We start from the raw sequence: 14,980 nt of genomic DNA, 5'->3' as shown, positions 1-14,980 counted from the left end.
ACTTATGATATACTGCTAAAACCAACAGAGAGGCATGAAGGCTGGCTAGAGATGAAATATTAGTAAAAGCAGTATGTAAAAACAATAAGCACACTTCATGTTCCCAGTGATTTTGTGGGAAAGGACTTATAAAACAACTTCAAATAGTGGCAGCTTTTGCATATTTTTGTAATGATAGCAATTCTTCACTTTTTCAGTGTGGTTTTGTATTTGCAATAAAATGCATTACTGCCTCTGGTTAATCCTTTGTAATAAGTTCTTAATTACGGTCTTGATGAGGTAACTCTTTCAGAAGCAGCCAATGAGAAATGAAGTCATGAGTGCAGAGTGAAGGAAACGAAGCAGGAGCAATAAGCACTCCCACAGAAATCTCTCCAGACATTCAGCATTCAGTTTCCCATTTAGGCAAAGTCACAATCAGCAGAAAGAGTATCTTGGCTTCCAGTCAATGAAGAAGAGGACTGATGCATTTAATATATGAAAAAACATTCACTGAAACCCAGGGCCATAAATCATTACCTTAAGCCTTTCAGTCCACAGTTTTCTTCTTTAATTTGCCCTCCCTCCCCCACCTCGTGGCCCAGATCACTGAGGAACTCACTAAGAGCATTGTTCTTGCTGCCAGCTCACTTGGCATATCTAGTTTTATTTAGAACCTTCCGGCTGTTTGGCAGGAGGAGGGAATAAGCGGTGTTAAAGGTATTTATGAGGTTGTCCTCAAAGAACCTTTCTTTATATCAACAGTTTGACTAATGCATGTGACAGTAAACTTGATGTTGGCAGCAGCTATGAAGAAGTTGTCTCTATGACTGATGTTGGTGGTGATAGCTGCCAAGCCAACATGTATTAATTACAGTAGTTTTTAAACAGACTGTTTTCCGTGAAAGACAATGTTTAGGAACTACCTAAAAGACCAGGCTTTTTATGATTAGAATTCCCCCAAAAGTTGCACTTAAATCAAGATATATATTCTTAAGATGGTTAAAATATATCAGCAGCTGGTATGTGTTAAACCTGACATTTGAGCAGGACTATAATCTATGTGTCCATTCCCAGTGTCCCCGGTTTGAATACTGTAGGTGGTCTTTGTTGCCTTCTATCGTTCACATGTCCAAGCTGTATTGCTGAATTAATGCACTAATGCAAAAAGCATAGCAACATCTCAATGTTTTATAAATGTTAAAACATAGTAGGCTGCTCTTAAAACTCTGCTGTAGATAATTCCCTCAATGCTTGTGTTAGTAAAAAAAAAACACATAAAATATAATAGCAGTAATTCAAACCACTGTGTAAATATCACATATTTTATTTATATATTTCCAACCAACTAAAACTCACTACAGTCAGTGATGACATGACAAAAGTCTCCAAATTCAAACTGAAACTGAGACTCAGTCACTTTGAAACTTGACAGCTTCAGCATGCCAAGAGCCCAATTTAATGCATGCATACCAAATTTCATGCAAACCAATCAAAAGCTGAGGAGTGTAATCATACCTGTCTGCATGGATGTCTGTATCACCATGAAAACTGCTGCGGCTGTTAAAACCCAATCCTAAACATTCCCATACTGACGTCTGTGTCCTAAGATAATCCCTCACCGTCGGGATGGAGCCACAAAAAAATAAAAGAATAATGAAAAATAGGAGAATTCTCAGTAAAGCCTTAGGATTAAAAAAAGGGGGGGCTTTGAACCGTGAGAGTGCAGATTGGATGACATGCAGGAGGTCAGACCATTTGATGAGAATTACAGTGTTTTGTTTATGTCGGAAAAACGCCAGAATAATAACTACCAGGCTCACTGGACTAATGAGATTTGAACATTTCTCCCTCTAACTCTCCCATAATCCAATGCGTTTACGTGCAGTTACAGCTAGTCTCACCTGGCCAGACGTCTAGTTGTTTAGAGCCTATGATTGGCCCGGATGCTTTTACTTCACGAAAAAAAAAAAAAAAAAAAAAAAAAAAAAAAAATTCTGCTACTTTCCTCCTCATTTTCTTGCGTAGCGAACTACAAAGGCAGGTCTGTCAGTAGTTAACGTATCTTAGGTTTGTTTCATTTACAATGACTTTCACTAGAATTAATAAAAAATACAATTTTCACGAATTAGCCATATTTGGCTTAACATACCTAACGTTAGCTTAGTTGTTTTGATTAGCTAGCTAGTTATTAGGAGTCGTGTTATCCAAGTTATCACTCACTGGTCTTTCACTTGGTAAAAATCACACCATTAACGTTACAGTCTGCACTGTGTATCAGCAAAGTAACTACTTTAAACTTAGGTACAAGTTGAGGTTACAGTCCGTTGTACACAGTATTGCCGACGTGGGGCTGAAACATATTTTGCTCCCAAATAACACAAGTTGCCAGGATGGTTGTTGCTGCTTCAGGCAACAGTTAAAACTCTGGGACTCCTCCTCATTTGGAGCAGACAACAAAAGAAGCCCAAGGTGAGTGCAGTCACCAGCTGCTGTCATTTCCACCTCATTTTCATCAGAGGGCTTAGATTCAGTCGTCTTTCATTTTATTATTTACATCTTTATATTGAGTCTTTAAGTGGATTTCTCCTACCTGAAAGAAGTATTTTTGTTTAAGACTAATCAAGCACAAGGAATGCAGGGGCTTCATCTCTCCCTGTAAATTAAATTTGCCATCTAAATGTTATATTTTGTAATAACCTCCATCTTTCTTGAGACAAGAAGCTTCAAGATACCCTGGAAAATAATCTCTTCATTTGTTTGTTTTTCTTTGAGTTTTTTCTGTCTTTATCCAGTGTTTTATTTTGGAATTATCCAAATACTGGCTGCTTGTTTTAACTGTAGGTTTGTGTAGATTGGTTCTAAGATAAGTTCCCTTGTGATTTTAAGCATTAACATAACATTAAACACACTAAAAATAGTGCATGCCATTAGAGGTTTCTCCAATGAGGTGTGTGTGTATGTGTGTGTGTGTGTGTGTGTGTGTGTGCATGCATGCATGCACGCACGCATGTGTGTTTGTGCTGTGCCTCAGGTGTTCTCTGCCATCTCAATGTCATATTGACTATGCTTCTTGGACCACAGAAATCCAATTGGTAATATTTGAATTATGTAAATTCACACATGTTTTGGCAAAGAGTGACAAGAACAAAACCTCAAGTTGGTAGTCACTGCCATACCAAGTTTACTGGGAGTGTTACAAAATTAGAGTGGTTAAACTAACTTTAGTTTGCTGGGAATTCCTACTGAATGTGCCTGTGGCCATTTTTATTTCTATGAAATATGTTCATAAGTTCTTTATTAAATTGTTGACATTATATACTATGACATATTGTAAGATGTGAACAATGAAACGCTGATGTGTCAGTAAGTAAGGTAATAAGTGAAGCAAAGAGCTGCAAACCACAGACATTATTGTAATTTCTCTTCTTTTTCCTCCTCTTCTCTGTATTCTCTGTTTCTGTAGATAAGGCAACAGATGGAGAGTGTTATCGGTAAGTGCACTGTATTTACGCTGTACATTCATCACACTAAGAAGCATATTTAGAATTTTTGGTGACACTGGGTGTGTTTCCATAGTTTAGACCTAAGCTATGGAACTGTTACAAGTGAGGAAGTGAGGGACAAAGTCTCAGAGGGAATCTAGACTTCATGGTACTCAGCCTTTGTCAGTGTCTGCTCACTCCTCTGACTGTTAATGAGCCTAGCCTTGATGTTCATGTGATGTTAAAACTGGTAATTTTCCTATAAAGAGGAGGAGAGCTGTCGAAGGTTTTCGTATCTGTAATCTGCCATGAAGTCTAGTCACACATTCAGAATCAAATAAAACAGATGCTGCGAGACCTATTCTGTCCATTTTGCCATAAGAAATATGTTTCGCATAAAAAGATGATGAGAACAAAATATAAAGAACTCCCTCCCCCTATCTTTAGATTAAGCATAAGAATAATCTATCCTCGGATGTGTTGAATCTCAGTAAGTTTAAATGTGAAACAGTGAGACATCAAGCATATAAAAGCAGCATAAGTTCTTCTCCTAGTCCCTATTCAGCCACTGTAAGATTTCATACTGTATGTCCCTTTATGCCCCAATCTTTAATTTCTCTCAAAACACAAATTCTTAGAAGCATGTAAATAGGACCTAAGCTGCTAATTGCTGTGTTGAATTTTTACAATTTGGAACCCACTGAACAGACGGAACGGAATAGGTATGTCTGTTTATTACCTGTGGAGGGCAGCAGCAGGCTTGGGATGCATCTAGGCTGCCTGTAGTGTTAAAAGAAGATAAGAACAGGAAGGAGAACAACAACACACCAGCCCTTTTGTACAGACCGAAGCTGAAAACCTCAGTGCACGTCTACTGTACCTCAAGCTCAGCCCTTACCAACCGGGCCTTTTAAAGTCATATTCACCCGTTTTGAAGTTACAGTGCTGAGGTGGATTTATTTTAAGCTGACTCAGAGCAGACTGAGATTCTACAAAAAGCTACGTGTAAATGTCTTGATCTAAATGAAGTTCAAAAGGAGTGGCAGACAGGTAAATGTATTTTGAGGAGCAGTATTCAGCAAGAAACAGTATGACCATTACAAGACAAGACTTATGTGTTATCCAGTAATCTTAAATTGAAGTATGAAGGAACTGTATGATAGTCACATTAATGTATTATGCATAATACTGAACTTCTGATACTTTCTTACATGATGCAATCATTGACATCAACTTGAAATGATGACTCATGTTGTATATTGTAGATACTGTAACAGAGATGTATTTGTATAGAGGCTGATGAGAATGACATGTTACAGTTACAACATTTTAAGGTAGTTGTTTTTATCATTATTTCAGTGTATGGAAACATGAATTTTAAAAGGTCCCCAATTTCTAATCTGTCAACATTAGGCTGGGTTGTGTAGCCTATTAAGCAGTAACTACTGGACAAATAATAGTGATTTTTAAATTAGAAACCATTGTATAAAAATAATGACATTGATGATGTCATTATGTGATGATATTTTGTCGCAGACAAGTTGGTCTGTATTGTCTGTGCTAGTGCACTGTCACACTGTTAGGGCTTACTGGGACACTTTAATGGTCATCATCTCTCTGTAGTGGAAGGTGCAGGTATGATCTGTAGGCCATCGGATACTTTAGTATTCCTAAGGCCAATGCTGATATTGATATTTTGCTTTTTTTTTTAAATAGACCAATAGTGTAACACAAATATATAAGAGGAACAACTATCTTGATATGGATCCTTCAGATTAACAATTGTGACCAAGATGCAAATTCAGTGAGATGTGATTTGAAAAATCTACTTCCTCTCTGGTGGACACACTATGTAACATGACACAATTTCCACATGACCTCAGTTCTAGTTTTGCATTTTTGTACGTTTTCTTATCTGCCAACATATACCCCATATAGTGATATATCTGCAACAAGCTAATTTTAGCCAGTTTGTCACTCCAGCTCTAATATGATTGTGCGATTGTATGTATGACAGGCTGAATTCCCATTTAATTTATTTCCCAACAAACTCTAAGAAAAGGGAGGACACCTGTAGCATACTGCCAGCTTTCCCTGTGTTCAGTGAGAGGAATAGCGAGACATCACAATGGAGTGAGGAGAAAGCTAAAGAACTAGGGAGAAGCTAAATGAAATTTGGCCATCATTAATGTTATTAATCATACCTGTGCTCCCCTTCCACCACATGTCAGTAATGGCTGTGAAAAAAGATCTGTAGCTCACAGGAGGTAAAGTGGAAGTGAGCTGTTTCCTAGCAATGCTGTTACAGTCAAAGAGACCTGATGTTGTATAATAACATGGTAAAAATTATGTCTGAAGGTGATATAGTAGTAACAGAAATGTACTGTTGTGGTCATTGGCCACAATGTGTTTGTTTTTAAATATGACTGATGATTTGCACACATTGTCTGCAAGCTGAGTTGTGAAATGTTTACAGGAACTAAATACTGAATACTGAAGGTGTTGTGAATGTCTTCAGTAATAAATCAGAAAAGGAGTTGGTAGGTTTTAATAACAATACAATTTACAATTTACTACATTTTGTATTAGATTTCCAGTAAGATGCAGTTGTCACAAGCAAAGATTTTTTCCAAAGAAGTTTCTATCTGTAACAAACATGGTGCATTCCAAAGCCTTTTACCAGGAAATAATGGCGAGCTTTGTTCTTGTGTTATATAGGTATAAGAATCTGACCATTCATTCAGTGTCATGGTTCATGGCTGTCAGTTTGGTTTATAGGTGAATAGAATTGGCTGTCAGCAGAACAATACTGGAAAAACACATGCTTTCTGTGAACAAAATAACCTAGAGGAAGCAGCTAAAGTCAGGACAGAAAGAGGCCCAAGATGGAACCCTGAGGAATTCCACCCTTCATCTGTGACAACTGTGGTTTTCTAAATGATTTTTAAAATCAAATCAGGGAGAATAACCAAACTGGACATATGATCCAAAACATCCCAGTTATTCTTTGTTGGTCAAGAATATGCATTTATCTACTGTTAAATATCAGTGATTTTATATGGATGGAAATTAAAATAAAGTAGAATGTATATCTGTGAAAACTAAAATATTTGTAACTTATTAGAAATCTTGCATTGTGTTTATTGTCTGTAATAAACACCATCATACACCTACTTATATTTACAGACACTGACTTTACAGTGGTAATAGGAAGGGACTATCTTGTTAGGTGAGCATATAAATGCTCACTTAGCAAGCAACAAGCAACAATAAACCTAGTGGCATGGCTCAGTGGCAAATTTAGACATTTTAACATTTCAGTGAAATAACTAAACAGATATCAATAATTAGCAACCAGGCAGCCCTCTGCCCTGTGTGGTTAATACCATTTTATGAATACATTTTTAATCTCTGAAATAGTCTTTATTGTCTTGGTATGGGTAAAGAAGCATGAAAATATATTTACAAATTCACTTATGTACAGTATAATTTTACAAACTTTAAAATAAATCTTCATCTGCATTTAAAATACATGTACAAAATGTACAAAATACAAGGCATATCCACAGTTAAGATTTGATATATTTTTTAAATACTGAAAAATACATGTCTAAACAGTTATTTTCCATCTTCCATCACCAAAACATCTTAGTCTCTGTGTTGTATAAGCTTAATCAGAAATGCAAATATATGGAACTTTGGTGTTATGTAACCATTTGAGTGTCCATTTGGCCAAGGTCTATCACCTCATTATATCTCACTTCGTGATATAAGCACAGCTGGGTCCAGGAAATGGATGCATAATGTGTATTATTCTTTTGACAGGATCTTCCTTTCAGAACTGCCTTGCTGGCCAGAGACTGACCTGACTGAGGCAGAAATATGAATTTCCAACTGGTAAGTGATCTGGTCTATTGGTTTATTTTTACAGTCATATCATCAAGTTGTTGAAGTGTATGTGACAGGGTTTGGTTTTTTTTTCTTATTGTCATTTTTTGTTACAAAATGCTTAAATATGAAATTAAGTATTTCATTCATTTAAAAATGCCTAAATGCTGTCAACATGGGGTAGTTATTTTGGAAATATATAAATCAAATGTGCAAAAGAAAATGATGTAATATACTAAGTCAGTTGAATCTGTATTTCAAGTTTCAACTCACCGAAAAACTGTTCAAAGGCCAGAATCTACAGTATAATTGTAGGTAAAGGTCTCACTTTGCTGGGAGGTATATACTGATGGGGAGTCCTGAGTGTTTGTGTGCATGTGTGTGTGTGAGAGAGAGAGAGAGAGAGAAAGAGAGACAGACAGAGAGGGCAGGAGGGACCCATATTAGCTTAGACACTTGAATGCATTTGAAGAATAGGTTTTTTACATGCAGAGCAGTTACAATACTGGGCCCTGACTGGCAGACAGTACCAGCTTCTCTGATTCGAATGACGCACACCTGCCTGATTGGAGGGATTTAAACACTTGTTTCAGAATAGTGTCCATACAAAACCAAGCCCTGTTGCTTTGGTTTAACTGCCACTAATCTGAAATCTGGAAAAAAAAGAGAGAGAAAAAAATTGACAGATGTCTGAAAGCTTGGCAACTTCAGCTCTTGCTGTGTCTGACAGTATTTCTAAAATGCTAAAATGTACCCCATTCAAAGTCTTTTTCATGGCGTCTTGCATGCAGTGTTTGAATGTTTTGTCAGCTATATCATCATTAGGTGATACTGGTGTTGTCCTCTTACTGATCTATTGCATTTAATTTTTTTTCTGATGTTTTTGTTGTGGAGCTCTTTTTTCAAAATATTAATTTGTTGAATAAATTTAGAGAAAATTCACTATAAGCCTCAACAAGGCAGCAGCACAGAGTGTTGTTGGAAAGGAGCATGATTACTCCTATGCTCACATAACATTACAAACTTCCTCTGAGTCACTAGTATTGTGGCACATTTACATAGGACAACTTCCTCAAATGTATTCAATCAAACAACTGATTTGGCAAACCACCACAAATTAATAACATAAAACCACAAACCACAAAAAACAGAAGAGACATTTTAAAAGTGAAGAATAAGAGTCAGTTAACTTAATATTCTTTCCCTAACCAGACCCATTTAATACAATTACTCTTATGGAGTGAAGGCAGCCATTGTGTGCATGTGTCAGCAGTCAGTGTGAGATTGATTGTGACTTACTACAGTGGTGTAAATGTCCGACAGTATTAACTCTGTCAAGTGGCTGTCCGGGTATGGTTATGTGATCTCATGAGGCAAAGCTGCCCCTCACAAAATTTAGTATACACAGACACAACTAAAGCTCCCCGCCCCTCCTGCACACACTCACACACACACACACACACACACACACATATACACACATACACACTGTGTCTGACCTGGGGGTCAAGGTGCTGTGACTCTGAGGGTTGTCTAACTGGGCCTCTTGAAACTCTTGCCTTGCATTCCAGCGCCCAAGGGGAGGGGGTTGTTGCAGCCAGGCTTATTACCAGAAAGAGACAGGGAGAAAGAGTGATAGAGAGTGAGAGAAAAGAAAGAGAGAGAGGGTGGGAGGGAGGGAGAAGTGGGGGTAGAAAGAAGCTGGAAGGTATTATGCTCTATTTCCTTGCCTTCCTAGAAGCTCCCACTTGTTCCCTCCCATTCGGCCGGCAGAGTTCTACGACAAAGTAAAGGAAACGCTGAAAACTTGAACCTGCTTTTCTCCAGCTGCCTCGGCCCTCTAACTAGCTTGCTTGTTTTCTTTCCCCGCCGATTTCCCTGTGCATGTTTCTCTCTCTCTCTCTCTCTCTCTCTCTTCTCTCTCTCGCTCTCTTTCTCCCTCCCTCGCCCTCTCCCTGTTTGACTCTCTCTCTTTCTCTGTGCTGTGTGTAAGAGGATCACTTTGTTTCCGTTGCCTTTTTCCGCGGTGCTGCAGACACACATTGAGGGGAGGATTGGATTTGAGGAGATACTGACGGGGTTGCACAGCTGCAACAGTCCCCTCCATCTCCACACCAGGACTAATGCCCCCCTCTCTTTCTCTCTCTCTCTCACTCTCTCCCTGTGTGTTTGACTCTCCCTCTGTCGCACTCTCTGCTTCTGCCTCTCGGAGGGGTGGGGGTGCCATATGGGAGCTCAGAAAAATGGAAGTGGATCGGAGATAGACAAGAGAGGAATCTTTCATTCTTGGGCTCGGATGTCAGGATCTATGTGGTAAGTGCTTCTTTCTTTCTCTCTAAGCACTTTCTGGAAGTTCTGTGCTCCCAAACAATCTCCATATGCCTGAATTTTCAGCAGTGTGTTCAATTCCTCTTTGCTTTTGATTCATATGTTCCCAACTCCTATTTTACCTATATTGAGTTTTTATTGTCAAACTCGCAGTTCAGTTTTTTTCTTCTTCTCTGCAGTGGGTTCAAGTTCATGTCTCATTGCTACAATTAATTTGCTCGCTGAAGAGATAAGAAGGGCTTTGTGCTTTTGAATTTGTAAGTTTTGAGGGTCAAGGTAGAGCGAGAAGGGAGGTGGAGTGGAGGCCGACTGGGGGAAGGGAATTTGGAGGGGTCAAAGAGAATGGCACTTGGCCCAGACAGCACAATGGCTCTGAAAACTTTTTTAGTATGACATTGCCACTGTGAAACTGGTGCCTGTTTCAAATGCTGGAAACTGCTACATGTTTCAGCTGTCTTGCTATGGAGGCTGTTTATTTAGCTGATAGAACTGATCAGTTGCTCAGTGGTTTCACTTTTTCATGAGCTTGGAATTTTTAAGTGTGGGTGGAATGCAGTTTTGAGAAATTGAGCATTGAAGTTTTTCTTACCATCACCATTACTATCTGACAAAACTGCTTTATTTCTGTCTCAAAACAGACTCACTATATACATTTTAACTGTACCATCTTTTACAGGAATAATACTAAAATAACAAGATGAAAAATGTGGTGATAACTTAGTTTCTATAAAGAAATCTGACTCAACTTAAAGACTCTTAAGTTCACATTGCATCCTGTAGACTTGATCCAGATTTCATCAGCCCAGGATACTTTGCTTCATGAATCCAGTTTCTGTGGACAGTGTTGTTGAAATGATGCCTAGATTATTAGCCGTTGGCTCATCTTCGTAGAATTTTGAAACACTTAATGGTAGATGTTGCTGCTGGTGTAAACTAAAGAATTACTGCAGGCTTACTGAATAACTCCATTATTTGATAAATGTAATATTAGCTCTTGAGCACTGGACTTTTTCATTTGTTTCTATTGGTATAACTGTGGTAGATTGTACAGTACTTTAGGAATGAGGAAATATTGCAAGTAAGATTCCCCATGAATTTTATTTCATCAGATAATTAATAATAATTAATTTTAGATAATATCTTTGTAATTATTATGTCTTTGACTAGTTTGTAAAAGCAGATCATTGTATATTCTAACTGACCATGTCTGTACTGGAGGTAAATCAGGACAAAAGAAAGCAATGTCTTTAAGTACTCAACCATTCTAATTGTGTAATAACCTTAAATATAAAATACCATTTATGTTTTTTTTTATCTAAACACACTTGTTTATATTTTCTGTAAACCACAATTCTCAGAGAGACAAAAGTTCTTTACAAGTTAGTGGTTTTAACTTTGAGAAACTATGACTATTTTTTTTTTTTTTTTCATTTAAAGGTAAAAACAGATTTGCACCTAAAATGAACTTGTGTATCTAAGTCTGTGAAATGAGCTGAGTTAAGTAAGTGAGTGAACTCCTTTTAGGAAGCTATTGAACTTCAGAGCAGTGATTTATGTGTCTCACCTTTATGGTTCATTGGCAGTTTGGGGTTTTGACCTCACTCCCTCATTTCTTTGAGGAAATCAGAACCCGTCTCTCTGACTGACTCACTCTGTGCCTCCCTTGCTCCCTCCATTCATTACACATCTCAGTAACATGGGACTGAAGTGTCTCGACTGGCATTAATGGACTTATTTCTCCTGTGAAAGGTGGTTTTAAAGCAAGATTTTAACGAAAAAAAAAAGTCAAGTTGTGCCTGCATTAATTTATTTTTGGTCCTCTCTGTACAGCATAATGTCTGTTTAACTGATAGCATGTGGGGAAGCTCTGCTAAATTTCAGTCATTACTACTGCTTTTATAAATACACACAAACTGTGTCTGCTGAACCTAGTTCTCTATTTTGGGCATGTGGGTCACAATCTAATGAAGCAGTAGAACTGCACACCTTAATGAGGACTCGTAAAGTTACTGTCAAAAAGTTGCATTTGTGCTAAAGGTGGCTTCTGTCGCAGCTTCTACAATGTAGTATGACTGCAGATAGAAAAATATAAATTGCCTGCTCAGCACTGGGACCTAGAGGATAAATTTGTGGATTACCTCCTTGTGGATCACCAGCTCTCTCACATTGTGTGTCTCATAGTCTCAGCAGTTAAACAAATCTTCGAATTATTTTAGAATTGGACTCAGGATATAATTTGTGTCGTCTGCTGCCCTAAACCTGTGTGTGCTTTGTTCAGCTAAAAGAAGTTGCTAACCGTATTAGAATTTTCTGTTGTGTATGTAGTAGCTGCAGTGATATCTTTTACATTCTTATATATCATACTATGAAGCTCTATTGTTAAGTGATAAAGTAATTTGTGAGTCTGAATGAAAACAAACATGTTTAAATGTGTTCAAAAGATTCTAAATTCGTAGTTGTACAGGTTCCTAAACAAAGGGCCACAGTGTTTTGTAGGTCACTATTAATTCAGCTGGTATGGTACAGTTCATCCTCTCATCAAGGACCCTGGATTATTTGAATCTGGGAGGCATTTCATGTTTTTAGTAATAGTTTCATCATGGTGTATGCCTATAGATGATCTAAGTTATTTATTGTTCTTTATGCCAGGTGAAGACATGTTGTCAGATAACCTGCCTGACCTCCACAGCCAATTTTAGCCTCTCCCTCATGCCTCCTCTGGTTATAAATTAACCCAGTTGTTGTTTCCAAGCAGTGAAAGGAAAAGCTCACTTAGTAGCAGTGATTTATTAGTTGTTAGCCTGCTGCTACCATGTGACTGACAGAGGTGCCAGTCAGGATGGAAACAGAAACTCAGAAAGCAAGCAGGATCGGACTGCCTCAGGAAACAGGGGGTGGTTTCCCTTTCTGTCACTCAACCAGGAGAGGAATTGCGTGAATTACCTTTTAGTATTCCTTGCAAGGAAATCTTTCATAATTCAGAGAGCTACTAATTAATAGTCACAACATAATTCATGTAATATTTACCATGGTTTTAGTAGGAACTTATCTGTACCACTCCCTACTCCATGTGTTCTTTGATAATTAACTATCATGTCCATTAGGCTTGTGAAAACGTACAGTGAGACAGGAAGTGGGAATGTAATAGTAAAATTGTGGTACATTTGTGTTGAATATTTTACACGTCACCTCAATGCAACATGTGTTACATGGAGTGGTATTTGTAATTAGAAATCCATTTGCTGTTGCCCCATAAAGAATGTTTCATTTTTCCACACCTGCTTGCCTGGTGGCTCTTTGTTCAAACACATCTGGTCCACTCTGTGATTTTTGTGGCACATGTGGAAAAGCAGGCTATATGGTGCATTTAAAAGATCAATGAGTAAGCCATCTCTGTAAATTGAGTTGTGCTTACTCCAATTACGACCTTAATGTAAGTAAGATAACTTTGCTAAGATGTTTGTATGACAGTCATGATAATCTGAGTATTACCTTACTCGGGTTATGATCAAATTACCAGAGTGCATGTAAACGCAATGAGTGACAATCCTGTTTACCTTGCCTCTTCTGTATGTATTATGTAGCACACAGAAGTATTTTGAGGAACAGACCTCAGACCTTCAGGTCTCAGGTCCATGTGAGAGGCTGTTTCCTCTGTGAAGAAAATGTGAGGTACTCTTAATGGTACACTTCAGTTACTCACTTACTGTAGGCCAGTGACAAAGACGAGTTACACTCTTGAGACTGGACAAAGGAATGTGCCTCTAGTGGAGTTTTGCTGACTAATGAGGGCATGCTGAATGGCTGTGAATCTGTGCTGTTCCAGGAAGAAATATGATGTGGGTTGTTATCAGAATAACTGCTCCAACAATGCAGCTGCTCTTGCAGCCTAAGAAGTTCATAACCCTGGAGGCCAAGAATACAGCAGGCTGACTGACTACATCTCGTCTCTGCACCCTTGTATCTCTTCAGTGCCCAGACAGATATTAGTGGCACAATCAGGGAGACCTCTTCAGTTTGTTGATCATGCTTGGATGGTGGCTCCTTCATTATCCTGACAGTATCCTGCACTAAGCGGAGTGTGTAGGTAACCTCATCAGGAGGTCCAGCACCAGTTTGGAAGGTTCAGCCCCAAAATGAATGGCCAGCTTTGTCTGTCATGAGGGAGGAGAGGCTGTCATGCTGTGCATGGTAATTTTAGTGTCATAGTTTATTAACATGATGTGCCATTACAGCGGGGGTTTATTTTGGTAAAGCCTGAATAATCTTTCTGGTTTAAATCATTGACAGCAGCTCCATGGAATTTTAGCTAATCAAAGATCATGTCATCATGTTTCTTGAGAGATTTTCACCCTGACAAGCTTTGTCAAGTACATGAATAAGCTATAAATGTTCTCTATGGTTGATTAATTGGAAAACTGGTGATTTTCCTAAAATCCTCCGCAACTATGCAAGAAATAATGAGTTTTAGAATAGGTTTGCCCACCTTGTGGCCAGTCAGAACTTCTAATTCCAATTCTTTCCCATTGACTTGTTAACATTTTTACAAGCTTCTGTAGCCAAGCCCCTCCAGCCTTGTGTGGTTCTGTGGCTCACTCCACCAGAATGGAAGCCTCTTTGTGTACTGAGAGGATTCTCCATAGATGCAACATATGTGCAACCGCTCATAGCCCCTCACCATTTTGAAATGGTCATTGCGGCACCACCGTTGAGCTGCCACAGTTTGAATTCAGATATCAAGAGAGACTTAATTTTTCACTCATCATCCAGTAGGCAGTGATCATCTTAAGACACTACCATAGTGAGACCTGGAGGAACCAACATGGATCTGAAAAGTGAACTTTGAACCAGAAACCAAATGATGATCAAGGGAAAGTGTCCAGGTGGAAGTAATTGAAACAGCTTAGATTTTATTCATATGGTGAAAGAGAGTCATGGCTTTATGGGCCATTAGCTTGACTTATTCTGATGAATTGTATAAAGACCAGATGGATGCAAGGTGTCATTCAACGCTAAGATAATGATGACAGATGATATGCATCATAGTCAGATTCTTGAATTCTTGAATTATTAATGACTTTAGCCAAGTCTCGGACCTTGCTAGTGGAAAATAACACAGATCTTTAGTGCTCATTGTTTGCTGTAATGAATTAATACCCACTGCTGCATTTTCAGTTTAACCTATTATTACCATATGAATATGAAAACTAGAACAACGTGGGTCTTTGAACTCAGAGCAGTATAAAAAAAGATACTGCAAAGACAGCTAAGTTACAGCTTGCATGCATGTACCCGCACAA

General features: G+C 38.3%; 1 protein-coding gene across 5 annotated transcripts in view; it reads left to right on the top strand.

Annotated features, from left to right (window-relative positions):
* The first annotated feature begins 4,275 nt into the window (after positions 1 to 4,275).
* LOC108893837 (uncharacterized) overlaps positions 4,276 to 14,980 on the top strand; it is a 51,791-nt gene continuing 41,086 nt past the window's right edge. The window contains exons 1-3 of one of the 5 annotated variants that reach the window (XR_007815270.1): positions 4,276 to 4,514; positions 7,290 to 7,361; positions 9,565 to 9,665. Coding sequence is in view for 2 of the 5 variants with exons in the window: in XM_051078552.1 (XP_050934509.1) it covers positions 7,347 to 7,361; positions 9,565 to 9,665 (116 nt within the window). In the remaining 3 variants the exon portion in view is untranslated. Of the gene's footprint in view, positions 4,515 to 7,289; positions 7,362 to 9,038; positions 9,666 to 14,980 lie in introns of those variants that run through there. The other 4 variants (XM_051078552.1, XM_051078553.1, XR_007815271.1 and 1 more) reach the window with 4 other exon arrangements.

Source organism: Lates calcarifer, linkage group LG20, assembly GCF_001640805.2.
Source record: "Lates calcarifer isolate ASB-BC8 linkage group LG20, TLL_Latcal_v3, whole genome shotgun sequence".
NCBI classification, from domain to species: Eukaryota; Metazoa; Chordata; class Actinopteri; family Centropomidae; genus Lates; species Lates calcarifer.
This window is presented reverse-complemented; position numbering and strand designations above follow the sequence as displayed.